The sequence below is a fragment of the Ixodes scapularis genome, unplaced genomic scaffold (assembly GCF_016920785.2).
Source record: "Ixodes scapularis isolate PalLabHiFi unplaced genomic scaffold, ASM1692078v2 PGA_scaffold12__126_contigs__length_90152505, whole genome shotgun sequence".
NCBI classification, from domain to species: Eukaryota; Metazoa; Arthropoda; class Arachnida; order Ixodida; family Ixodidae; genus Ixodes; species Ixodes scapularis.
Genome location: NW_024609838.1, coordinates 32,237,887 through 32,265,565, shown reverse-complemented (window position 1 = coordinate 32,265,565; position 27,679 = coordinate 32,237,887). Strand labels below are relative to the sequence as shown.

At 41.5% G+C, this 27,679-nt stretch overlaps 1 protein-coding gene across 1 annotated transcript in view; it reads left to right on the top strand.

Moving 5' to 3' along the window:
• Positions 1–27,679, top strand: part of LOC8043364 — a 72,981-nt gene that overhangs the window by 9,335 nt on the left and 35,967 nt on the right. Inside the window, exons 5-10 of the mRNA XM_042289174.1 lie at positions 2,067–2,342; positions 4,237–4,521; positions 7,948–8,355; positions 10,881–11,165; positions 19,961–19,971; positions 21,437–21,683. Of these exons, the coding sequence (XP_042145108.1) occupies positions 2,067–2,342; positions 4,237–4,521; positions 7,948–8,355; positions 10,881–11,165; positions 19,961–19,971; positions 21,437–21,683 (1,512 nt within the window). The remainder of the gene's footprint in view (positions 1–2,066; positions 2,343–4,236; positions 4,522–7,947; positions 8,356–10,880; positions 11,166–19,960; positions 19,972–21,436; positions 21,684–27,679) is intronic.

Sequence of the window (27,679 nt, the reverse complement as noted above, 5' to 3'; positions counted from 1 at the left end):
TAAATGCTGGCTGATAGCAGACGACGATCGCGTCGTTTGCCCGCTGAGGTGAGACAGCTAGCTTGAAGAGCAGCCTCCGAAGTAAGTTGCTACGAACGCCGCCAGGTGCCGTCTTTATACGAAAAAGGTCTACTCCTTATAGACCAGTGTCCGAAATCCTAGCCCCCAACAGTAAAAATGAGAAATAATAATCTCAAACGCAGGCTTCGTAAAGAGAGGGGCTGCGCATGAAACAAGATTTTTGCTCTTTACAGCGCTCTTGTCATCGGTGTTGTTCCTGGAGCTTCGTGACTATGCATTTCTGACGTTCTTGCATCACGAGATGTGCGAAGGTTCCTAAAAAAATCTAGGTCTTTCAAAAAGCGCAGCCGCCTACTGTGTCATGGCGTCAGCATAAACAGACATGGCGCCGCCCATAGAACAAAGCAGACACTGGTCTATATTGCCACTGTCAGCTTCACAGTAGCAGATTGCGGGCAGCCCAGATCATTTTACTAAGACCGGGCAGATCACGACCTTTCAGCTTTGTGGGATGTCTCGTGCTGCTGTCCGCCTCACAGAATGACACAACGCTTTGGCTCAACGAGACGTAGTCATTTATTGACTTCCATCGTAGCCCAACGCAACGCCCCCCTCCCCCTTTTTTGTTTTAGCATACTTACACGCCTACTTTTTATCAACCACCAGGCTACCCACAACTTCACCCTAAATGAAAAGTTAGGAGAAATTCACAAAGCGACAAACGTCGTCACGATAATAAGCCGCTTCCAATCGTTCACACCACTTGCCATTTTTAAAGGGTCATGATACGATATAGAGTTACAATGTTCATGACTTTGCAGAGGCATACTGGTCCTGGTCTGGCGCAAGTATACTCGCACAGACCGTCACTGATCCAGAAGCTTCTTTGTAGCCTTGAAATTTGGAGGATAAAAGGGTACCACAGGAAACGCCATGATCAGTTTGATATAGCAAGTAGTTCGATATAGGAAAAACCATTTACAACGAACTTCCACGATGCGTTCGTTGTAAGGCGAGAGCTTCTCTTTCTTTTTCATCTCTTCACTTCCGCCTTTCAACATCGCGCTTATTTTTAATTTTTTTTTTGCAGTTCTTTTTTCGCTTATCTTCGTTTTTGAATTGCTTCTCTTCGTAAGCAAACATTTCGGTATGAAGAGGTTTTTTTTTTTACTGTGCGTGCGTGCAGAGTGCATTTTTTTAACTTTCTGTCCTTCTGAATCGCTTCTCTTCGCTCAATTTTGTTCGCAACTTGAGGTTTTAGAATTTTCATCCTTTCCTACTTCTTTTTTGGTGGAAGGGACAGGCTGTAAGGCGATTGTTTGAGCGTCTTTAGAAACCCTCCCAGGTGGGAAAAGTTCGATATGACCAATATGTTGTTCGTTATAAAAAGTACTTTTTACATGCATTTTTATTAAAATTTTCCGTGAGTTCGATATTGACAATAATTCGCTGTACGTGGGTTCGTTCTAAATGGGTTTCACTGTATTTCTTTTAATCTTGACTTCACGAAGCTCGATGACGTAATTGTGGGATCGAAACCACCCGCCTGACGACAGTCGAGCGCGGCACATGGATTGGACACGAGAATTGTGTGAACACTCGACTTCAGCTCGTAACAAACAATGCCTAATCGGACACAGGGTTAGTGGCTCGTGCCCAACCACTACTGTGATAAGAATAGCCGAACTCTAACAATGCCTGGAACTCAGAACGCGTTTTCTAGTTTGCCAACCCCAGCGCGTGGGTTTGAGTAACGTTGGCGACTTAGGATAGGCACCAGGCCACGTGACCGCTTGTTCTGGCTGTGAGTTGAGGGATAAACGAGGCTCATATTTCTCGAATATTCTAGGCGACTGCCATTTGGCTAGAAATAAAAACCAAGGCAGTTCGATTCGGCTATTAACGTGAGGGAGTGATTCTAGGCAGTATTTAACGAAGGTAGAAAAAATAGCTTCATGGCCTTTTTAAGTTGTGAAGTGTCAGCTTGAATATCTTACCTACCTTCTTTTCACAGTGAATCAATCTTTGTTTTCTTGCCCTCACAGAACAATGTACCCTGGGCGTGTTCACCTACGAGAAGATGACGGGCTTCGTGATGAGGTCCGCCGCCCGCACGGCCATCCCCCTGTCGAGTCCCGGCGCCCTGGGCAACACCCTGGAATGCCGGCAGTTCTGCCAGATGGCCGGCCTGGATTGTCCCTCGTTTAGCGTCAATTACCAGAACATGCGCTGCGACAAGCTCGACCGGAATTCCCAGGGTCGCACCCAGGAGCTCAGTCCTCGGGCCGGAGAGAACTACTTCGAGAAGATATGCCTCCGAGGTGAGAAGCTCTGCGCTCCGCTGCAAAGAGTTGACGTGCCATTCCCCGTTTCTTGGCTATGAATGCATCGCGACCGGCTGCTTTCTCTTTGCGTTCGTGTATGTGCGTGCGGGTTTGCCGAGCCGTACGGATCGATAGCTATATTCCGCTGCAATGCTGCGCACGAAGGGGTTGTGATGGGCCGGGTGAACCTAAGAGACGGAGGGTAGGGTAGGTCCGGTTATTGACATTCATTAAGAATAACGTCTTAAGCCGAGTTTTGAGCTTCGCGTTATAACTCTGCAGCTAATGAGATTGCGACAGTAGCCGACAAGATGGCCGAAGAAGGAATCCTGGAAGTCAGAAACGCAAGGAGCACGAAAAGCTTTTCTTAAGGTACATGTGCGTGACTATGCGAAGAGCAAGTCGCCTGCTTCTTGCGCAGGACTGGTGGTGACGTCAGAACGACGCCGAGCTCTGATTGGCTGATTGAACAAAAAAATCAGTGGGTAGACCTCAAAGCATCGAGCATTGAGGTCTACCCACTATTTTTTTAATCAGCCAATAAGAGCTCGGCGCCGTTCTGACGTCACCGCCACTCCTGAGCAAGAAGCAGACGATTTGCTTTCTGCATATGATGAGACCCTCGATCTTTCAAAACCAGACTCGTTGTCTCGCTGAGTCGCGACGTCAGATGCAGTTTTAACGGAGCGGGGTGTTGCAAGAAACAACATATAACTCGACAGACGCGCAGCGTCACATATGACGAGATGGAGCGACGGACGAGATAAAGAAAAGACGAATTCGTTTGACCTTCAGAGCCGTATGGGCACGTGAAACAGCTGATCGTACGGCCAAATAAATCAGTGGCCTTATGAAATGAATCATTTTGCAGACTAATAAACTAAAGCGTGTTTACACGTTAGAGCACAAAAATACTTACGCGCAACAAAGCTTTTGCTAACTGACATAGAGCGTCGAATGATCACCTGGAAATCGCTTCCTCGGTGATCATTCGATCCCTAGTGTCAGCTAAGAGGTAACGGGACCGATCGAGCAGCATCAAAAGCGCACGTCGCTAGGATTTTTTTCTTTGTGATTGGTTCAGCGATGATAGGACACGCACAGAAATATGACGAACACCGTGAGGATGGGCTTTTGAAGCTGCCTGATTGGTTACATCAGCTCGTAGCGTCGGCTGCGCCTGTACTTACGTGAAACAGTATAGCAGGTCTTTCTACATATAAATAAATCAGTAGAGTAAAGAGTAGATCATGACAGGGTTTTTCTAAAAAAAAAGAAAAAACTAAAAATAAAACTTTAATAACCTGAAACTATGATTGCAACGTGCTGAACATCATGAAGAGATCAGGCTGCGCACATTTCTCGAGGGCTGTGGACACATCCGAGGGGTCTAATATTTCTTAGAAAAGAACTACTGCGCGTGATGAAAATGCGTCTCAGAGCCCAATAGGCAGAGATGGCAGGAGGCTATTATTGACGCAGTCTAAAGACCTGTCCAGCGCTTATAACCTGGGCGAAAAATGCTGATTCACTTAGCTGTTATCACGTGCACAGTGTCTGATATACGCACTAACCTACTTCGCATGTCATGAATGCGTTCCACAGCCCAGCAGACAAAGACGGCAGCGCGCAGAAGCCGATTTTTTAAAAAGGTTTATAGACCGTACCAATATTGACCACCTGCGGACTACTACCTTTGAATATTGGGCTATGGAACGCTTTCCGAGCATGCGTAGTAGATCTCTCCCGCGGAATACCAGACACAGCGCACGCGTTCACATCCCAGTCAGTCAGCATTTTTTTTTTGCCCGTGTGAGAAGCGCTGGAAATGTGTATTGGCTTGGTACATGTTGCCGACTCGAATCCATTGCTGTGGCTTTTCTTTTTTTAGGCAACTTCGCGACGGCGTGCCAAGGCAAGGCGTGGGCCTTCGAGCGGGTGCTGGGCCTGGAGTTGGTGCCGACGCTGTACGACAAGTCGTTCGCGCACGTGCAGAGTCGCCGTGACTGCGAGGAGTACTGCCTGAACGAGCAGACGTTCGACTGCCGCTCAGCCGTGTACTTCGACGACACGGCCGAGTGCAGGCTGAGCAGGCACGACCGCAGGACCCAGCCGGACGGCGTGATCAAGAGCTCCAACCCCAGGATAAACTACCTCGAGAACCAGTGCCTCGAAGGTACGCAATTCTGCAGGGAACAAAGAAATAGCTGAGAGGTTTAGGCTCGATGAATTAGTGCCAGCTGGTAATGTTACAAGAGTAAACGGAAAGCAGCAGCAGGCTCTGTCATTGTCCTTTTGTTTGCATTCCCTTTGTTCTTGTGCGTTCCAGTCAGGTGTGGGCAATTATTTTATGCCACCGCTTCCTTACATCATTGTGATTTCGTGCTTTTTTTTTGGTCATTGAAGCTGCGCAGTGTTAGCATCTGTTGTTATGGCTCTATTCAAGTTACGATATCAGGCGAAATGACACGAACTTTATGTTCACCAAAGATAGATGGCCAAACCACAACTACTGCAGAAGGCTAGGTGGCGCAAGCTACCGCCCCTTACAAAGTGTACAGCCGTTATCATCCATCCATCCGCGCTGTCTGACGATGATTTGGGTTCTCCATTTAGTAGCTACGACGTAGTACTACGGTTTCTCAAACGCGTCTCCCACAGGTGTGTTTACCGCGGCCAAAAAAGTGATTCCTCCATTTCCGACTGATGGTGTCATGCAAATGTCACGCTGTTGCCGTCCGCGATTCTAGCGGTGTAACCACAGCGGTGGTGGTTGCGGCCGACGCCTGTTCTGCCGCAGATCCATCCACAGCCTGACAGTCCACTGAAGCTTCGGCAGTCCGGAGTTGGGACGCCACAAGTACAGCGACACTCGCGTACGCTCGTTCTTTTTGTCGGTACTTCTGGCGTCAACCGCCAGTGCATGGGCAGGATAGGGCGCTAAGCACACCGGTCGGACGCGCGTTTCAGGCAACATAGTAGTATTAACATATAGTGTGTTTAGATCAAAATCTGTGCGTCTGTCAGGTGTACATACTTCAATATTAAAATCACAAAAAAAGTCAAAGATGATGGTTAAATAAGCTATCATGTACTTTTGCTGAACAGTCGTACAATATATATATTCTTCAGTATCGATACAAACTGGATTTTGACAAGATGCGTGGATTTTTCCTTATATTGTTTGGAACTCTTTTATAAAGCTATGTTTCTTTTATATATTATAATTTTGTTCGTCACTTCATTGTAGTCTCGGAACGGGTTGGTAACATTTTTGTGTTGCATGAAGAATTAGGCCGCGCTCTGTCGTGGTACATATATCCCTTAAAGACCCATAATAACGATAGGTCTTGTTGGAGGTTCCCTTTCGTATCTTTTTTTTTTTTTTTTATTTTTCGAGCTAAACTCGAACTGAAGGTCAATACAATTAAAAGTCTACAATGAATAAACCATTAGTACTTTTATAAGTCTTAGTTTGGGAACTTAATCAGCAGCGTTAGCTACCCGTATTTCCACTCTTAAATACAAAATGCATATTCTGATTTTCCGGTACCTTCCACACATCACACATTGGGATTCAATTTTTTTAGAATTTAATTATGCATTCATAGTAAACAATTAAAGAAAAATGTTATATTTCAGGGTTCTGGAAAGCGCTTGCTTATGTTACATCTTAAGATTTGTTTTTGTAAAACATCATTGTTTTACGTTTATATGTCGTTTAAATAATTATAATTAGACTCCGTTCTTGAAATATTTCGTTGGTTCTTTGCCTACATAAGGCAGATGTTGTTTTGATATCGTAATACGGTATGGAATTAAAAAATACAAAATTTATTGCGACAAGTGTTTTTTTTTATATACTGTATCTAAAAAAAATTTGGCAGAATCTGTAAGTTACCTAACTCTTTGGTCCTTAAAAATACTCAAATGCAACCGCACAATAGCGCAACCTGATTTTAAAAGTATAATCGGCAGAGCAGGGTGTACTTGATTTTAGTGCATGCTTTGTGTGTTTTCTCGACTTATACTTGACCAAATTATGTCGTACAACGAAAACGCTATTAAAGTGGCCGTGGAACGCTTTTTTCAACTTCGTCCTCCTTAGCTTTAATCCTGACCTCAGAAGCGAGATGTGAAATCCTATGGTCGTGGCGTGCTTGTGGTGCACAAGCTTCCAGCGTGCCTTTTGAGCACACCATAGAAAAATTGCGTTTTTTTGCATGCTTATACAGCCTGAAGTTACCGCTCATTTACAATGGAAGCTGATCCGCGTTCGCAAAGCGGTTGCGAACGCGGTTGTATAAAGATCTAGCACAATTGCACGCGCACTTGGTGTCATCGAGTGCGCGTGCAATTGTACTGGATCTTGATACAACCGCGTTCGCAACCGCTTTGCGAACGCGGATCCGCTTTCTGTGTGAATGACCGGTAAGTGTACCTCAACTGGCGATTTCTCTCTCAGCTATTAGCGGCGAGATGCTTCGGTGGCGCCCTCGTTTGGTTACGTTTCGTGACGTCATTACCTTGTGAACAACAAGTTCGATGGTGTTTGCAATGGGCATGGTGGAAGCCTGAAATCATAGCGCTCTCAAAGCAACACTGCCAACGCCGTCAAAATTGAAGTTCTTACATTCCTCGTATTTCCGTCGAGGAGACATCTTTTTCTGACGTCATAGTCAGCATTCGGCCAATTGTGGTGGACCGACCACAGCGACGCTTTCGATCGCTCACGTCGCCAGTAGATGAGCAATTTAGCCAGTGCAGTAAAACCGCTAGCCGGGGATGTTTTACATGCACTACGTGGTAATGATACACGACCACACGCCGGTACGATGCTCATCCAGATCGAAACGGGCAAGTGTGGGGATTGAACCCAGGATCCCGAGGTTCTGCAGCACGCCATGAAACTTGTCATTCGGAAGTGATGATAAGTGCCGGCATGGCGCTCATTGGATACGAACGCGAATACCAGTGTTCGTCGACGGATTGATCGTTAATGAGCGCGTATGTCCGAGTGACGCAGTGCTCTTGTCCAATGCGTGAACGGGGGTCGGCTGACGCGCTATGACGTTCCGGCTTTTGACTTTCTACTATCTTTCTTTATGCTCACTAAGTGATATGCGATTAGCAAAATCCCCAACTAAAATAATTCGTCCCAGCCCAAAATTTATTTCATAGCCCTTTTAAAAGTGCCCGTCAATCGATTTTTCTGCAGTGGACACGTAGGCCAGTCACGGTGACCTAAAAAGTCAGCTCTGGGAGTGATGAAGCCGGAAAAAAGTTCAGTCCGGAAAATGAAGACCGCGATGTGACACCGAGCATGTCATAAGCAGCTAAACCGCCATGTTCGGTGTCACATCAGAGGCTTCATGCTTAGGCGTTAAGGTATTTTCGGGCTTGTCCGTCATCGAGCTCTCTTCGTAATTTGCTGAGCTTATCAACTGCACTGATCGCAAGTAGACGTAGAACCACTTCCTTTCCTGCGGTTCCTCCCCACAACGTGGTAGCCAACCGGAAGCCAAAAAAAGATCAAATAGAGCATTTATTAATTGAGTGCTTATGGCTGTTTTTAACAGCATTTCCCCCGCTTTCTTCACAGTGTCTCCGACGTGTCCCTACGAGAAGACAGCTGACGCCTACCCCGTCTACACCGACGTTGTCCAGATGACCGGCATCATATCGGAGCAGTCGTGCGAGTCTTTCTGCACCACGTATCCCAACTTCAACTGCCGCTCCTTCGCGTACTACCCGAGCAACGGCCAGTGCTTCATCAGCGGCGAAGATCGCGTCAGCGCCGGCCCCGCCAGTACCAACTCTCGTCCTGGTATCCTATTCTACGAGCGCTCTTGCAAGGATGGCGTCGGAGGCACCGGCACCACAGACGGCGGAGGCGGTACCACGTCGCCTGGAGGTGGTTCATCCACAGGCGGTGGTCACTCGCCGACCAACTCGCCCACATTTCCGACGGCGCAACCGCCGCAGACACCGACACTGTTCCCGCCTACAGGTAACCAGGAGAGCATTCCACGAACCTCCTTACACCGCCAAGGGAGCCAGTGTAAGATGTTTTTCCATGTAATGTATACGTGCATCCCATGGGGACTGGCTGCCTGGACGCTGGTGGATATCTCAGGGTTCGTCGAGGTTCCGCGTGGTTCGTTGATGATGCAGAATGAAGGCGTTTGTTTTGGGTCGTGACTGTGGTCAATGACAACGTATGAAACGCATGGCGTGGCGGGTACCGATCATCTCATTTTCGATTCGTAGCCAATCAGATTGCAGCATCAGTCAGCCGATAAAAAATCGAATAACAAATCACGAATATGTGATTTTTTCAAGCGTGAACAAATCACATATACAGGCGCGAACAAATCCCGCGTAAAGAAAATACGCATGAAGAAATTATGCGTAAAGAAATCACGCGTAAATATGATAAGCCACGCCGTGCGTTTCCTAATCTGTCACCCAATATAGAGGTTGTTTGCAAGCTTGAACTGCGGGTGCATGGAGGTCAGCATGTTTGCTCGATGTGCCATCGGCGAAGAGAGTTTTCCGGAGCATGTCTTTAAAAGGGTTGGTGGATTCTTCCTGTAAAAATGCATCAGTCCTTCAAAATCCTTGAATGAGGTCTACCGGATACTCGGCCCTGCACGCCTGTTTATATCCCATCCCTTTTTATGATTTTTGAGAGTGCTCAGGGAAGGAGCAGCTTTGAAACAAGCCCTATGAATATGAATAATTTTGTATCTCTGGGTTTTCTAATGGACACTTTTCAAAATTCAGCCTGGCAACTTTGATCTTTATTATCATCCCAGTGTATGGAATTTGTGCGAAGCTTTAATGATGTCTTTTTGAAGCTGATGAAGGAAGATTGAATGCAGGTTGAATACACTACCAACCGTAGGATATATGAGGCCTGTTAGTTCGAGACGTTAGCTCAGCATGACGCAAGAATTATTCACAACGTCTGCGTAAAAGCGTTTATTTCGGAATGTAGTCCAATCAATGTCTCGTCACAAGTTCGGCTCTAAAGCCTTTTGATGTCTGAATTATAATCAAGGGGCTTATCGGTCGCAGCTTTGTACTAGTCAGTTTTTATGTCCCCGCCATTTAAACTGAAACAAACCAAGTAATAATTGTGAGGAGATGGAAGAACCAATTCTTATCTCCCATCGAGGTGTGAAAGTGACGGTGCCCTATGAAATACAATTTCATGACCACCATTAGTTTGTCGAAAGTGAAAAGGCCCCTTGCCACCAGATGGCCCTGAATGTTCAAAAGGGTTTATCGCTTCTAAGATTGACATTTGTTTTCTCCGAAACTTGGGGAAGCGGTGAAGAACCGTGATATTTATTCTGCGTGTCGAACTTGGACCAACCGAGCCACGTGTGCACGCCGAATGTTTTAGAAGGGTGTCTACCTTTTGTAAGGGACTTAGAAAGTAGAAATTATTAATTTGCTGTATTTTGTTGTTAATTGTTTTTGTCGCCTGTGGCCATTTGGGAGGGCGAGGCGAATCATTTGGACTAAATTTTCCTCTCCAAGCAGCGCTAGTGTAAACAGGGGAATAAATGTAGCTTCTTTTATTCTGAGATACTCAAAGGCTTCGCAAAGAGCTTGTTGATATTATAGGACAAGGGTGGCCTGAGTGACATGAGGTTAGAGCCGCAGACAAAACTATAAATATTCAGAGATGCAAAAAAAAAAAAAAAGAAAGAGAGAGAAAAAAAGGGGGGGGGGGCTGGTTAGCAGGAAACGATATATGGAGGGAACAGTCCTTTGCAAAGGGGAGAAGTATAGTTGTCGACTAATAACACGAGGCAGCAGGACGTTTCTTCAACCGCTAAGCAAAAATGAATATATGGTTCGCCAGCTAGCCACTGCCCCTGATGCCCGTTATCGTTATACGGGTCGAAATTCATTCTTGGACAATAAAAAAAAAACAGGGTCACTGGACACATCTATGTGTCAAAAAGCAGTCCAGCAGTATATACGTAGAGTTGTACAAGGCTGGCCAAGGATGTGAGTTCTTCCTTAAATTCTAGAACTCTTTTCGTCTTGGGGACACAGGGGGGGGGGGGGGGGGGCACGCTTGCTAAGGATCCGTGAGCCGCAATTGGACTCGCGAAGAGCCGCATGCGGCTCGCGAGTCGCTGTTTGGCCACCCCTGTTATAAGATTTTGCAGATGATAACAAATATTATGACAGGTTAGGACACACCCTCATAGAAACATATTACCTAGAGAAAGAAGTTGATATAAAAGCCTCGAAACACGTAACGTTTTTTTAGTAAACTCGCTGCCTCAAATCTCAAAGCAAAAAAAAAAAAAAAAAAAAAAGCAACAACAACCAGAAATAGGCTCTTGTTTTGTTTTATATAGTAGGGTTGATAGTTTCGCATTCTGATTGCTTCCAAGATGACTATCATCTTCCATAAGATGATAGTCTTTTATAGTACGTGTTTTCGGCCAAATAAGTACTTTGATACCCGTTTGCTTGAAGTTAGTCTAATATTGACGAATCATTTTTCAGCACGCCACTGTAGTGCTGGAGACAAGCTGACATTCGCAAGGGTGTCTGGCTTCGAGTCGGCCGCCAGACCAGGACCCATTCTGCTCACGGCACCGGCAGACGGCATGACCAAGGAGTGCATCCTGCGCTGCGAACAGAGGGACGACTGCAGGTCATTCAGCATCGACTACCGCCGCCACGAGTGCTACATTGCGACGTACTTCTCGGGCACTTTGCCGGCGCATTTGAGACCCAGTCCAGGAAAGACGTACTTCGAGGGCATCTGTGTTCCTGGTAACGCCATTTGTTTTATTTTTTTTTGGCAATGAAGTAATTTGAAAAAAAAAAAAAACAGCATCTAAATGTTTTACTTATCGAAATGCATGTGGCAGCCTGCCATAAAATACTGAGCAAACGGCACCTCCCGAAGGAATGTCAACTTTATATTTTGAATTTTGTCTCTCCACCGTGGGTGGGCGATCATTCGGGATTTTAAGGCAGTAATGGTTAGGAATTTTTTTTTTTGGACGCCCTAGCTAGTTCTAGTCTAACGGCGCTGCCTTATGTGGTGCTTTCCCTTGAAAGAAGGTTTGACTAGCTCGCTATGTTTAATCGTCTCTTTGAACCTACAGAGCGCGAGAGCACCATTCAGTTCAGGACCATCCTCCATTCCCCCAACCTTGACTGTTTCAAAGAAGACCCACGACTGTTACAACGAAGATATAAGACCATGTCTTGTTCATAAATCGTTACCAGTATATATTCTCCCTTCATGTCAACTAGACGGTAATACGGAACACCGTCGCTAAAAACTTCCCTTATTCGAAATACTTTGGTTGTATAATACTGTTTGTACAACTTAAAAAAAAAAAACTTTGTATTTCCGTAATCTTGCAATACCAACAACTTTGAAATTCGGCATTTTATTACGTTTCGATGGAGGATACAATTTTTTTCGGAAAACCCCTTCATTCTTTTTAATGCGGCTTTGGTCGGAGTCATTGAAATAGATGGATGATAGGATTATCACAGTTTTCGAGCGCAGCTTTTCGGCGCCCGTTTCCGGCTTGAGCGGGGTCGCCTCGCCGTCGGCGTCAGCGTAACCGGGCGTTGCAATATGGGGCGTTCCCATAAGGATGTCACACGTGACGTCACGTGTGACGTCACGAGGGTCACTAGTGATTCCTGTGTGACGTCACCTTGGTGACGTCACACGGCGCCTAATTTAGGCGGGGAAATTTTCTCCGCTAAATGTGGCGGAGAAATTTTCCCGCTAACTAGCGGGGAAATTTCCCCGCTAAATTTAACGGAAAATTAGCGGGAAAATTTCCTCGCAAAATTTAGTGGAAAAAATTCTCCGCTAAAATTAGTGGTAAAATTTCCCGCTAAATTTAGCGAAAAAATGTCCCCGCTAAATTTAGCTCAAAAATTTCCCCGCTAAAATTAGCGGGAAATTAGCGAAAGTTTTCACTAAATAGGAGGAGAGCAGAAGAGGAGAAGGGGAGGGGGAGAAGGGGCATACCCTCCCCTACGTACCCTCCTTTCCTCCTCAAGAGCTGCGCTCTGATTCGGCATTACAGAGAATTGTAAACGTCTTCCATTTTTAACGACTTTATCTAAAGCCTGCGAATTCTGAACCTTTTCTAATTTTTTTAAATGTTCTGTTGAACCTTTCGACAACAGATGCCTTGAATTCTGAATGAGTACTAAAAAGTTTAATTTCTTTTTGCTTGAAACAATCTCAGTACTTTACTATTATAGAACTCTGGTCATTTATCTGTTTGTATCTTTTTGAGTATTCTCTTTGACTGGAATAGTTCAAGGAATACTTCAGTTATTTGTTCACCTGTTTTCTTCTTTAATGGTATTTCCCATGCATATTTAAAGAATGTATCTATACAAGTTACAAGATATTTATAACATTTGACTTCAACAAGATTAGCTTGCCATTGATCATCTATTCCTTGAACGATAACTCTAAGTCTTTCAGAGTTGTTTATAATTTGCTTGAATTTTGTATATACATATTTTTTCTCAGCTAACTCTTTAACCTCTTTAATTGATTTGTTTGGCTTTCTTTGAGGATCATTTAGTGCAAAATACTTTCTTGGATTATAATAAATGTTTTTGAAGTCCATTACATTTATACCCGTTCATTTTTTTAAATATATTTCTTCCTAGCAAGATATTTGGTTTACTTTATGAAATCATTTTCCCTGTTCTTATCCTCAACTTCAGAAAAAATTTCATTTTGTCTGTTTTAGAAGTTCATTATAAAAATTGTAAGAAATTAAATGATTTTTTTGATGTACATTGAAACTTTACTCAACTGCATGAACGGGTAAAATACTTGACATCAAACCAGCTAAGGGAAGGAAAACAAATGCAGTTAATCTACTTGCTGAACAGAAATCTTAGTGAAAGTTAGAACTCCAGATAAATTCTGGTAATAATGAAAGGACCTTCTGAATACGTATGCTTTCTTCTCAAGTTCTTCCATTTATTAATAAGGAAAAAAAGATCGAATCAATTGTTTATCATTATGTTTTGGATCTGATGAAATTTCTTGTATGATATATTGTGTCTTACCCCTAGACGATTTTAAGTACAGTGAATACAATAATGACCCAATAAAAATTACTTATTCCCAGATAATTTAATATTTCTTTAGCAACTGGTAGACCAAACTATGAAAGAATTCAGTATACTTGAGGCCATTAAGATAACAAACCCAATGAGTTCCAGAGAATGGAAAATTATTATTTATCACACCAAACTTGTTTATTTATTTAGGCAACATATCTTTTTGGGGGACATACACCATTAAATTCTGACTTCTGTTTTAATATCTTATTAATATCTGTAGAACTTAGTGGTGATCTTATTAGTTTTTCTTATCAATTATCCTAACAACCTGACCAGCAATTTTCTCAACAGCTTTCAGAGCTCCAGCCGTTGCGGCTCCTTTTAAGGTTCCTTTGACAACAAGTGGCAGGGCTCTGGGTGCTAATGGGGCTAAGGCCCCAAGGATTGGCAAAAAACCACCTTCTTGAGCCTTTTGATTTCTTAAATGTGTTTTACTGAATGTCCACAAGCTTACCCTTCTTTAGTTTTTTGAATTTATTGGAAGCAGGAAACTATCTAGAATTTGTGAAATTAGCACTCGGATCAATTCGTATTTTTTTATTCTTCTTTCTGAATTGGTCTTCAGTTTTTTTTCCGGATCTTCTGATTGGTTTACAGGGTTCAGGATATAGAATTGTGTAAGGAAAGAATATTATATTTCGGCAAACACCATCAGGTAAAGTTACATCTGTTTGATGGTTTTACCATAAGATAATTACATTACGTTTTCTATCAATCTTGTACATCAGGCACGTAGCCAGAATTTTTGGTTCGGGGGGGGGGGGGGGGGGCCCGCCTATGACAAAATGCTGTATGAGGGGGAGGGGGGAGAGGAGGTCCCAGCAAAATGGCAGATTTCGGGGGGGGCGGGTCCCGTGGCCCCCCTGGCTACGTACCTGTTGTACATCATATACATTCTGTGCCTTGTAGCCTGAGTACTTCGCAGTTTAGCATGTACATGACTGAGAAAGAGCATTTTCGAATGCATTCGTAGGTATATTTGTAACCTAGAAACAGAATATTACATAGAGACTTGCAAATGTTCATTTTGTCACAACTGTCCCGGTATATACGATCTTCGTCTACAGTAATAAATCCGGCTTCCAAGAATGCATTATAGGCATCATCAATAACAAAATAGGTTGCTGTGAAGTCACAATGAATTGGAAAGAATCTATGGTAGTCTACTTCTACATTTATACTTTATACTTACGGATCAAACATATACTGTCTCCAGTTGTAGAATTGATTCTAGAAATATTCTCAAAAACAATATTAATATATTTTGTTTTACATAATATTCCTGGAAAATCTATGCTGTGTTCTGCATTATAAAAGCCTATTGTTTAGTGGTTTTAAAACTTTCTCATTTATATTATGCAATCTCAGTACTCTTTAATTGTTCGGTTAAAAGAACCCCAGTTTTCAAGTTGAGTGTTATCTATTTAATCTTCAACAATAGCCTGCAAATAGAACTTTGTAATTTCCTCCAGTGTTTATTAACATGTCTGTGTAATTATTTTTAGCTAGAGTTAGCTAAAATGTCATTCCTTGAAATGCTTTATCAGTTCTGAAAAAAAAATTATTTGTTCTCTGACGTTTACAGATAATCCGACAATCTTTGAGTTTTTGGTGATTACATATTTCTTGGCGAATCCTTTGTTATATTTTGTATTTACTTGAACACCAGTAACAGTCTTCTGGGCATTTACAATGACTTTATATTTGCGTAGTTGATATGTTTTAGACATATCAGGATACGAAAACTCGGAGGTCGCTGTAGATCTTGAGAAATCAGGAGAAAGATTATGTTCGATTTCTTTATCATTAACAGTAAACCTAATTTCTGAAAATGCATTCGCACCAATATTAATAACAAATTTTGCAATATAAGCATCGCTGAGATTTGTATCATCACTTTTAACAATCTTTCGTCTGCATTGAAGTAGCATTATTGGAAAACCTAAAAGCTTTCCTGATGTTGGAACACGAGTTCTACTTCGTTTTCAGATTTTATTGTGTAATTTGAATTTCTAACGATTTCAAAATCATGACGTTCATCAGTTGTAATAGGCATTTCTGTCTCTCGTAAGTTCCAGTAGTTCGTTTATAAGATAAAACAAAATCATGCGAGAAGATGATTACGAAGAACTTTTGGTTGTTTACCCATTCTTTTATTTCTTAGTAATCCCCCTCCGTGTAAACTTTCATATTATGTTTTTTTGTACATTTTGTTTTACCATTGGACTAACGTGTTTCTTAAAGTCATTGTAAATGCCTTCAGCGTTGATTTGTTTTGGAATATTTAATTCATTTTCAACTCATTTGGAAGCCGCATTTTGTATTTTCAGTTTAAACTCTGCAAATGTATCTCTATCAGGAATCATATTATAGCATATGTAGGTAAATTTGAGCTAGCCTCTAGAAAAATACCATTTGAACTATTTTGGGGGAGATCTTGTTTACAAAGATATAAGATGTAAGCAACATGGTTTATCTCATTAAACAAACTTGCATTTCCAGGGGAAAAACAAATAAAACATATTCGTATGATAAGTTGGGGATTAGGTTGTAGGGGGCTACTGGAAGATATGTTAAGGCAATCCTGTAACTTTATTGAATTATCGTTTTATAACAATAACACTTTGGTCTAAGTGCCACAAAGTCCATTAGGACATTTCCATTCAACTCATCTTTAAACTTATCAATTGTGATTTTTATCCTCGGAAAATAGTTAATGATATCTTGGATAATCAGAGATATAAAAATACTCCTTCATTTGTTTCATATCTTTGTAGAAGTCTTCAGTCTGAATGTCGTATATGAACCTATCAATATCTTTATAGAGAATCTTTATCCTCTGTCTGTATCTCTTTTTCATAACATTGTAGTGAAAGTCGTACATTAAGGTCTTTTACAAATCTAGGACTTACATTCCAATATATATTGACTTATCATCAATTTTTGTTTTGTTTTGTGAAAATGAATAGAAACCACATTCTCACTATATATTTTTATAAATTGGAGGTATACTTTTTAACAAGTTTCTTTAATTTTTTTAGAATTGAATTTATGTCTAGAAGTTGTTTCTGACATTCTTCATCGTTTTTCCGTACACGGCATTGTTCATTAACCTAAACAATCTCTTTCAAAGACATTTTTACTTTTATTTTGTAGTTTTGTGTTTAGGCCTATGTAATCATTAATAAAAGGTTTCTCTTTGAATCTAAGTTTTCTGTGTATCTTCGTTACTTTTATTCAAAGTTTGATATATTTATTTAAGGCCACGTGATGAACAACATATTTCTTTTTATCTTCTAAGGTCAAGAAATTTTTTTTGTTGACTTAATTCGGGCCAATGGAAAATGATTGTTTATTGTGTAATTCTTCGGAATATTTAAGACCGACTTCGATGATGTAACCGTGTTCTTTTGATAAGTACTCATAATGATCTATGACCTCGAAGTTATCGTATAGTTACGGTTGGGATAAACCCCATCCATATAGGTGATTTGCATCTAAATACATTAGACAGTTTGATGGTTTGGTTGGATTGTAATCTGGTAGATATTTCTTATTTGCTTCCGCATATCTGTGTGTTACATCGGTCATTCCCTCTCTTGTTTCTTTTCTATCACAAGGAAATCCATATCTGTAATCTTTGAACTTTAATTTCAGTCAACTTTAACGTCGCGTCCCATGCTAAACTTGAGTTGTATAGTACCAACATGGGTCTAATTATTATGTTTCAAAACAAACATCTCAGAATTTTTAGAATACATTTGAAAGTAATAAAACATCCTGTTTGAGATTCAGGTAAAAGTACTCTCCTGGTGTTTTGCAATATTTTTTATAAAGTATTCTTTAGTATTCTTCGTCTTTCATTTCATATCCTGTCATCCTACTTGTAAATTTATCTTTTAAAGGAAATTTTATTTCATTATACCCTTAAAAATGCAATCGTATGGAAATTCATCCTTTTTGTAACAGGATGTCGTCTTAGAGATATTGGAGGCCTCTTAACTGTTTCTTACTTGAATTTGAAATTAGTTAATTCAAACTTTTATTTATAAATTTAAAACTATCAAAACTCTTAGTTCAGTTAGTTTTTTATAATTGATTTTTTACTATTTCTGAGAATATATTATTTTCTTCGTTGCTTGGAAGGAGCTTCCAATCTGGTTTGAAATATCCTAGGTTTTCTTTATAAATAGATGGCAGTAACGTCCAGATAAGTTATGAAAGTAAACTGGAATAAATTTTGAGGCATGATAATTTGCAGTAAAACTGTCACAGGCCGGGCCTCTATATTTTCCAGTCCAATGATAGTGATCGTATACATCGTTATCCTTGAATGGTTTTAGACATATGTAGCATTTAAGGGCATTATCGTGCATTTCTCGTTCATTTTTGTTTAAAGAAATCATTTCTTTGTTTACCACCAGTAATTAATTAATTTACTTAGCAATATTCGTAATACTTTCACACAAACAAGCTTTGTAACACTTTTTACCACAATAAACATACAGTGGAACCTTCATACTATTGTAAGCACTGACAAAATAAATTCCAAAACTGTGTCGTATGTGATCTTGGTTTTTTTTTCAATGTCGTTCATTGGCTAAGAGCGATTTAAATGAGCATTGATAGCATACGGGTCTGAGTTTTCAAGAATGGGTATTGAATTCGATATAACCAGGTTTTGGTAATACGCCTTTTCAAATTCCGTTATTTTTACCAATTTCTTTAGGTCATTCAAAATATCCCCTTCGTGGTTTGATAAATACTTCATTCGCATGTATATATCTTTCCGTTATGTTTTGAGTGGGAGACTAATCTGCTTAGATTTTTTATCCAACAATAATGTTCTTTACAGGATAGGAGGTTTACTATATTTTTATAATCAGTTATCTTCCCATTGTAGAGTGCACCTACGGTGCCATCGAGAACAAACATATGAATGTTTATTTTATTCTGTCTTTCAAACTTTGGACAATCTTTGGGTGAGACCGGACATTCAATGACGTCAAATTTTAATTCATTCTGATAATCCTCATATTTGGAAACCTTATGAATGTGATCATTTGCTGGGTATAATGCTAAGAACAGAGCCCACATGAAACATTGATTGTACTTATTTTGAACATTGATTACAGTCCTTTAGCCTTTATGTAATCTGGCAGGAAGATGTCTGCTGCCCCTTTCAATGGTTGACGTTTAGGACTGCCGTATTCATTCCAATTTATTTTCGAAAGTTCCATCCGGATCCTTTTAATTCACGTTCTTGAAATTTGATCATAAACTCTAGGAATTTCTTTTTACCAGTCCATGATATCGATCTTCGGAAAGATGATACCATACCGAATTTTCTGGACTTTTCACTTTATTTCAACATCAAGACGAATGTTTACACGAGTTTTCGTCTTTAATGTTATACTTTCGAGTACCTTTCACATGACCTTTTTTCTGATGAACCCGAGGAATTCATTAATGGTTGAGGATTAATCAAAGTTCTCATAGTGTAAGTCATACACATTGTTTTTAAGGGCCTCTGCTGTCACTTTAAAATGTTGATATCATTTTGAATTTCGTTTATGTAGGTCTTTGTAGGATGGATTAATCTAGTAACAGGAGGTACACACTGTATATCTTCTTTTGTATTTTTTTTCGATTTGGTTTATCGAATAAACCTCGCTAAATACGAAATAAGAGGGCGAAATATTTCGTAGTCATCGTTTCTAATGATTTCATTGATTATTTGCTCATTTTATTTCTTCTTTGCGTTTGTTATCTTCAAATCCTTAGCCAAAGTATTCAGGTCCTTGAGCGGGAGGTCTTGTATGACGGATTCCTTTTATGAAATAAAATTTTTCGGCTTTTTAAATGGTTTTATTTAAATCAAAAACGTTTTACTTAATACAGTTAGTTTTTAATATGGACTTATCGTGTTCGTTTCTCAGCAGAGAGCAGGAACAACTAAATCAACTAAAAGAACTGAGTCCAGAGGAAACCGGATACGGCGAAACAGGATATGAATAAAGGAAGTTTTAAGCGGCGGTGTTCTGTAGTACCGTCTAGTTGACTTGAAGGGAGAAGATATGATGGGAACGATTTATGAACAAGGCATAGTCTTATATCTTTATGGGGGATGGTCCAGAATTCTCATTTTCTATACTACTAATAATGGGTCTGAAAATGTTATTTTCACAAGGCAAGTATTCCGATGGTACACCTCACATAAATATGAAACGCCGAAGGAGCACCAACGTATCTATCCTCAGTCGAAGCAGCAAATATCTGACATAATGTTTAGATTTTGATGTCTAAAGTATACCAATATTGCTTCGCTGAGATTATCAGTATTTGATAGTTGATAACATGAAGTGTACGCAGCAGATTTATACTTGGGAGATGGATCCATGTGTTACTTCCATCCAAAATTTGGTGAAGAAGCAGACGTCCTTCCACTTAAAAAGGCACTGGCAGGGTATTTATGCTCGCCAAGACCTTTATCTGTAAATGACATATGGAAGCCCTTTTCCCAAAACAGAATTTGCGACTCGAAATTCGTTTTCCTTCCGCCCGAAAACCGCCAATCGAAAACAGGCCGGTTTGAGTCGGGCTCACTCTCTTCTCTGTGGTCACGTACCGCTTTTCTATGGTTTAGACACAGTCAACAAGGACAATCAAAGTTCTGGATCATCGAAGGCACACACTTAATATCAAAAATAGAAAAAAACAATATGACACCCATTTCTTGTGGCTTCTAAAAAAGCCGCAAATATGTTGATTGAAAAAAAGTTGCACAGCCACGTGGCTTCCGCCAACTCTCTCCTTCTTTTTATCTCTTCTTCTTCCCCAGTCCGGTTTCGGTTTATGCTTCGAGCAGCTTCGTTTTTCTACTTAATTAAAAAAAAAATATATGCGACGCTGTAGCAAAAGATTGATTGGGTAGTCTTCTGACACCATAATGAATAACATCATGAGAAGACCCTTGTCATTCTGCTTTTCGCGTCCCCGTACGACTACGGTGACGCCCGTCCTAAAAAAGAAGAGTTAAACGCGTGCTGCTGGTCTATCTTTAATTTAAGCGTTCTTTTTAAGAACATTAGAAACTAGGACTATTAACGGAGGCTTTGCTTTACAGATAAGGGCGAAAATACCGAACTAATCAAATCCGGGTACTGATAGGGAAGTTGCCCGCAGCTTGTTTTTCTACCGGACAGAAACGATTAGATCAAGCCTGTATTTCCACTTCATGTAAGCGCCAGCTAGAAACGATTTAAGTTACATTGTATCTGAAGTGAGTTAGAAAAGGAAACCCCCTTTTCGTCGCTAGCGAGGCAAAGGAACAGACAGTGCTGCAATAAAATGAGGGAGTAATTGTCGCAGCAGTAAAATCAAAGTAAGCAGTATTCAGCATTGCGAATACCTTTTCTGTAAGTATAACTGAACGAGAATCAGAGCTAGTTTGATATGTTTATGCTAGCCAATCTGTGACATTAAAAAATTATGCGTAATGTGTATAGTCACGGACTGATAAGAAACGCGGGGAGTGGCCTATGCGGAGAGCAAGTCGTCTGCTTCTTGCGCAGGGATTAGGGTGACGTCAGGAGGACGCCGATTTCTGATTGGCTTTTACTGAAAGTATAGTGGGTAGACCTCAATGCTAGATGCCTTGAGGTCCACCCACTATTTCTTTCAATCAGCCAATAAGAGCTTGGCGTTCTGATATCATTGCAAGGAGCAGACGAACTTTCGCTCCGCATTATCCCCTGCGTTCCTTTGATCGTCGGTGTACGTACCATATCGGTATACATATAACTATATTTATTTTATGGTGGCCTTCTTTCTGAAAGATGGACAGTCAGGCCCTGATTTGTTTTGAGTTAGACCTTAGTCATGTGTCCACTTCCTCCTGTCGTCTTGCAGCCGCCGTTTCCTGCCACAAGCTCTGGTCCTTCGAGAGGATGGTGGACCAGGAGCTGCGCGGGGTGAGTCCCAAGGAAGTGACGCGGTTCATCAGCCTCCACGACTGCGAGCGGCGGTGCTTCGAAGAGCGGCGCTTCCAGTGCAAGGCGGCCAGTTTTGACGTAAACCTCCAGGAGTGTCGCCTCTATTCGGACGACAGAAACTCTCGCTTCGCCCGTCTCATCTACGGCAGGGGTGTCTACTACTTGGAGAACCAATGTGTAGTCAGTGAGTATCGAAAACCACTTAGTAGAGGTTTTGTACTTTTTCTCGAAATGCAGGATGATATTTTTCTGGTTCAACATGGACCTGGCCGTTTGAAGGAACGTTTGTTAATGCCATTACTTATTATGTCATGGTATATTACGTTCGTACTCAGACATAGTAGTAAAGTGATCTGAAGAAAATTGTTTTCTTCGTTCCTTTTTGAATTGTACAGCTAATGCTGCCGGGTAAGTTCAAATGTTTGTTAATAGGTTATATGAAAGTCGTTTCACCATTTCACACACACACCCTACGCAAAAATATAATAGAAAAATAGGCGAACTCTTCAGGAGACAGATAAAAAAAAAGATTGTTTTGAAGTTTGAAATACGTTTAAAGTTTCTAACTACCAATATGAAACATGAGAGTTATACTGTCCGTAATCCAACAGCCAAATGATCCTCAATTTGTTAATTTGTTTGACCTGTGTTTTAGGACTGATGTTAGTGTGAACAGCGCAATTCCTACTGGGTGATTTCAGATAAGATCGACCAAAGGGTGGCTGGTCGACATTTTTAAATCAACTGATGTTTTTATATGACATTGTCTAGTGTCTGGTATAAACGAATTCACACTTAGTTTTGACCAGAAAAAAAATTTGGAGACAAGAAAAATCGTAAGGCAGGGAGAGGTGGACAGTTGCAATAACGCGCACTGATGGAGGGGGCAAGTTTGAAAGTGAATAATTAAAACAATAAAATTAGGAGAATTTTAAAACTTTTTACAAACAAACTATGGGTACAACGTGCTTGTAATATAAAGTAATAATATTTATTAAAAATTTATTTAGTTTTCTAAAAATTGCCAAACATGCATGCTCGAACGACAAATGGCAAAATTTGGAAATCTGTATCTCATGAAATAATTTAATCATTATTACATAACTTGCAGACATTATTTTACTAATATATGGCTATTATTGAAAAAATAAATAAGGTATCTGAGTGACACAATAGTTACAATATATTTAGGCAAACATGGGAAAAAATCAAAGAAAAATTCCAATGCGAATAAAAAAAAACACCACCCTCGATTTTTTTAAAGTTTAGGTAACCTGTTATACTCTATTTCGGCATTCATTTCCATTAAAAACATGTTGCATCATTTTATTGAGAAAGAAGATACAACTCCCCAAAGTAGGGTCCTTTTTAAAAGCCTACACTTAGCAGTGTCCTATACAAGAAGTGACTCTGAGTTCCAGTTTCATGAAACTTGCACAAATCTTTTATATACATTTATTCAGATGAGGTCATTGATAAAAAGAGTGATCGGTCACACAGTAAAAGGGAGGAGAAACTATATACAGCATTTTACATAAGCGTACAAAGTGGTATCATATTAGAGACTAATGATTTGAGAAAAGATGATGCAGTGTGAAGTTGTACCTTCCGGTATATTTTACATCTAGAGTAAAATAAATAACTTTACTTCCACACACAAAAACAAAGATATAATAGTAAGATATTTAGGTTGGCTGTGTATTTACGATTACAAACAATTTCAGGTGACGGATGCCATAGTGCCTAACTGGAGCAGCTTCGATGCTCTCGGTGTATGAATGAATCGTGGCAAGCCGATATATTTTATCCTGCTCGAGGATAACATTTTGGGATTTTTTTTATAGTGATCAGATAAAAATTATTAGTAACCACCAACAAAAACAGTAGGTTAAATACCCCGTGAAGAAAAATGTGATAAATAAGATGTCCCTGTATTCAAAATGAGCAGTCCTTGGGAAATCAAATTTGGCACTTTACGCTAAGGTTTTCCTCACTGTGCCCATTTAATAAAGTTGCTTCCAAGCAGATCCGACTGTCCGTGCTACATATACGTCACAGGTCCCTTCTGTTGATGACTTGCTGAGCCGCCACGCGTGCGAAGACTGAATGCCAGGGAAGGCGCGCACCGTCAGCCACTCTTCTTTTTTTTGTTCACGATACCGAACAGCCTCATTTTCGTCCGGATATACAAGATGCACGCCTTTCAGTTTCTTTGATAGAACGCTCACCATTGTCCTGGCCGTCTGAATTGCGCTTACTGAACGTTCTCTCAGGTTGTTCAGCGTGGCCTGGTGCTTCACGAGTCCGCCAACTCCGTCACATGCATTTTCCCCATGTCCAGATGCAGAAAATAACCACTGGGCTTGTGGGCAATCGTCCCTTGCAAATTGGTGAAGCTGGTAGCGATTCTTGAAATGACTGGCGGCGCCGTCACTTACGTACGTCACGTACGAGTATACCGCAACGTTGTCTTCAACCCACTCCTTCACTTTTTCTAGAGCCAAGCAAGCGTGAGCGGCGTCGTGATACAGGTCCTCACCGATGATGGCAAAGCTGTTTGTAGATTTTCTTGTCGTCACTACACATGTAAATATCGAAACTTGTTTTTTTTTCCAGTGATATGCTTGCACTTCGTCAGGAAGCACGATGGTCCAGTTTTCAGCAAAGTCAAAATGAAAGACAATGCTCCCGCGTTGCATGCACTGTTTTTCATCGTAGATCGCTTTACCTTGCGTTTGCCGGATATGGTTGTGAAGTACCCAACTTCCAACCGTCACTTGGATGACTTTTAGGAAAGTCTCAGGTTCCAAAGTTTTTTTCACAAGGTCGCCGGACTCCCATGTTGCAAGCACAATCTCTTCATCCTCCGGGATATCAAGTTCCTGGAGTGTAAGAAACTGGCCTTTTGGGCAGTGATCACAGTCTCCTTGAAGGCACAGTTCTGTTGCTGGGTCGCACAGAAATGCCGAGTTCATTTCACCAGTGTTGAATGTTGAGCCTGTAACGTTCTCTAGAGCGGCAATACAAAGATAATAATTGGCGCAGCGCACACAAACGCACACTTCCTGGTGTGGAATACATTGGACCCATCTAGGGCGCAACGAACAAAATTTCGTTAGCCCAACGCCGGAATCGGGATGCTTGGCTTTGTATATACGGAAGGCCTCTCGTATTGAGCGTGTCATGAAGCGCTTTGGCACGAACGTTTTCTCTCCGTTGAGCATGACAGAGATGACGTCCTTCTGGTTGGGACTTTGGCGCGAACATTGTAGCTCGTCTTTCGTGAAGTACTCTAGGGCAGCAGACAGGTTCTCAGGGCTCACCTTGCACCTCGTGTAAGGATCCGGCTCATACCACACGCCATGCTTTTCCTTGAGTTTTCGGGATTTACTGATGAGGTACATTGAGGCCTGTGGAATCATCTTTTGAACCTCATTCTTCGTCAGTGTTGACGGCAGGAGTGTAAGCAGTTGACAACGTTCCCGGAGAGAGGTGGCGGTTTCAAAGGCCTGCCGAAAGTTGTCCACCCACTCAGTGCATGTGGAGCATGTTGGTTCGGACGACCCCGATGGTGCGTCCCTGTCGTACGCAATACGTAGCCTTGAGCGTATATTCTTGACAGCAACCTGCTCCAGTTCTGTCTGCTTTCTCTTGACATAGGCAGGCCTGTCCCGACTTCTTACGACGCTTGGTTGTCTCAGCGGCGACACATCTGTAGGTAGTATGCTGCGATTTAGATCTTCAATTGCTTCTTCAGCTGGCACAAATATGTCAGGGCACTGCTCTGAGCTTCGCATCGAGATCTCCTTAGTGATGCGCATGAAGCAATGGTAGCACAGGTAGTGCGTCGCACTCACTTTGGTGGAACAGTCAGGCGGAAGAATTTGCTTCAACGAGTTTAGGTCCAACTCGCCAACACTTCGAAAATTCCGCTGCTTTGGTATAGTCTTTTTGTGTTTGCAAAAGTAATCTGCACAAAACACTCGTTCGGAGCTCCAGGACGTCTTCATAATGTATACATAAATAATAGAAATTAAACCCCAACTGATGGCATATAATTGCCAAGTGAAAGAACTACTGGGTGCACAAGTGACAAGTCCGAGGCTGAGGAGCTCACTCACTGCAAACGTACATTTGAAAAGAGAGGTCACAACTGAGGCTGTCGGCAAAGCTTGATCCACGTCAAAGGAAGAAAGAGGGAAAGTCTCCAGACAAAAAATTGTGGTCAGCGGCCTTCGAAAAAGACTTTACGGAATCGCACTGTCGTCCCTCCACGCGCTGATATGAAAGCACCCGAGCTTCTACCACGTGGTTCATGACACAGCCTGAGCCATGTCGGCGACCATTTCGCGAGGGGTTGGCGGTGGGGTTACGTTGATGGTCACTCGGATTAGCCCTTGCTGTACTGAGCTACCGCCTGCAGTGCCTTATCGCCGGCTGGTGTCAACAACGAGAACACACACACCCTGTCTACACCAAAACTACAAGCGTTCACCGCACACGCGTCGCCGCCGCTTTTAAGCTTTTGTGAAATTGCTTTCTTTTGTCGCGGAGAACCGCCTTATCTTAACTACGCGCCTGAAATCCTTCCAGGCGGGCGTACACAATATCAAGCGTTTCGAGAAATGCCCGTGGAGTAGAGCTATGGGGAAATTCGGAGCCCGCGATGTCGATATCGTCGCCGTTGTGTTAGTACGCCGTCGCGTACTGCAGTCCCCCGTTGGGGGAGGGGGGGGGGGGGCGGTCTTACTACGATAACATGGCGACAGCGTTTACACTCTATGTATTTACGCGAGGCTCGAGTATTTGGGAATAATGCTGCCGGTTGGTGTGACCCTTTGTGCCTGATATTTTCGCCCGTGACGCCAGCGAGTGAGATGGCGACAGGCATGACTGCTCAGTAAACAGGCGTCGGCGGCCATGCTTTGCTGGTTGAAGCGAACCCCCTTGTCCTTAACAGCGAGCGGGGAAATGCGAAAAAAAGATTGTATCGGCCGTTTTGTCAGAACTAGCGACGAGTGTCGTCTGCGGTTTCCGGCAACTATTTTGCCATAATCGTGAGCTTAGCGAGGAAATGATTTTTGCTAGCCACAGAACACTACCACGCAGAAAGGGAATGCTTGAACATGTTTTTGTTCTGGATATATATCAGGGATATATATGAGAGAGAGAGAGAGATGAAGGTAGAGCGGAAGAGGGAATAGCATACAGTGTCGCAGGAGAATAAAGTAAACAAAGTTCCTAGTGGCCGATGGCTGCATGATCTTTTCTCGGATCACTAGTCCGTAATATGATACCTCTTTGTACACAGTAGTTTCTCCTTAATTTAAGTGTGTGAACGATTTCTTTAGTTATCATTGGCCTCATCTGAATAAAAATATATAAAAGATGTGTGTTGGTTTCATGAAACTGGAACTCAGAGTCAGTTCTTGTATAAAACACTGCTAAGTGTAGGCTTTGAAAAAGGGCCCTACTTTGGGGAGTTGTATCTTCTTTCTCAATAAAATGATGCAACATGTTTTTAATGGAAATGAATGCCGAAATAGAGTATAACAGGTTACCTAAATTAAAAAAAAATCGAGGGTGGTGTTTTTTTTTTTATTTGCATCGGAATATTTCTTTGTTTGATTTTTTTCCATGTTTGACTAAATATATCCTAACTATTGTATCACACAGATACCTTAGTTATTTTTTAAGTATTAGCTATATATTAGTAGAATAATATCTGCAAATTATATCATAATTATTAAATTATTTCAGGAGATACAGACCTCCAAAGTTTGCCATTTGTCGTTCGAGCAGGCATGTTTGTCAATTTTTAGAAAAATAAATAAATTTTAAATAAATATGATTACTTTACATTACAAGCAAGCTATACCCATAGTTTGCGCCTAAAACGTATTAGAGTTCTCCTAATGTTATCGCTTTAGTTATTCACTCTCAAACGGGCCCCCTCCATCAGTGCGCGTTAATGCAACTGTCCACCACCTCATGCCTTACGATTTTTCCTGTCCCCAAGTATTTTTTCTAGTCAAAACTAAGTTTGGATTCGTTCATACCAGACACTAGACAATAACATATAAAAACATCACTTGATTTGAAAATGTCGACTAGCCATCCTTTGGTCGATCTTATCTGAAATCACCCTACTAAACGTTACACCTCTTAATAAACATAAAG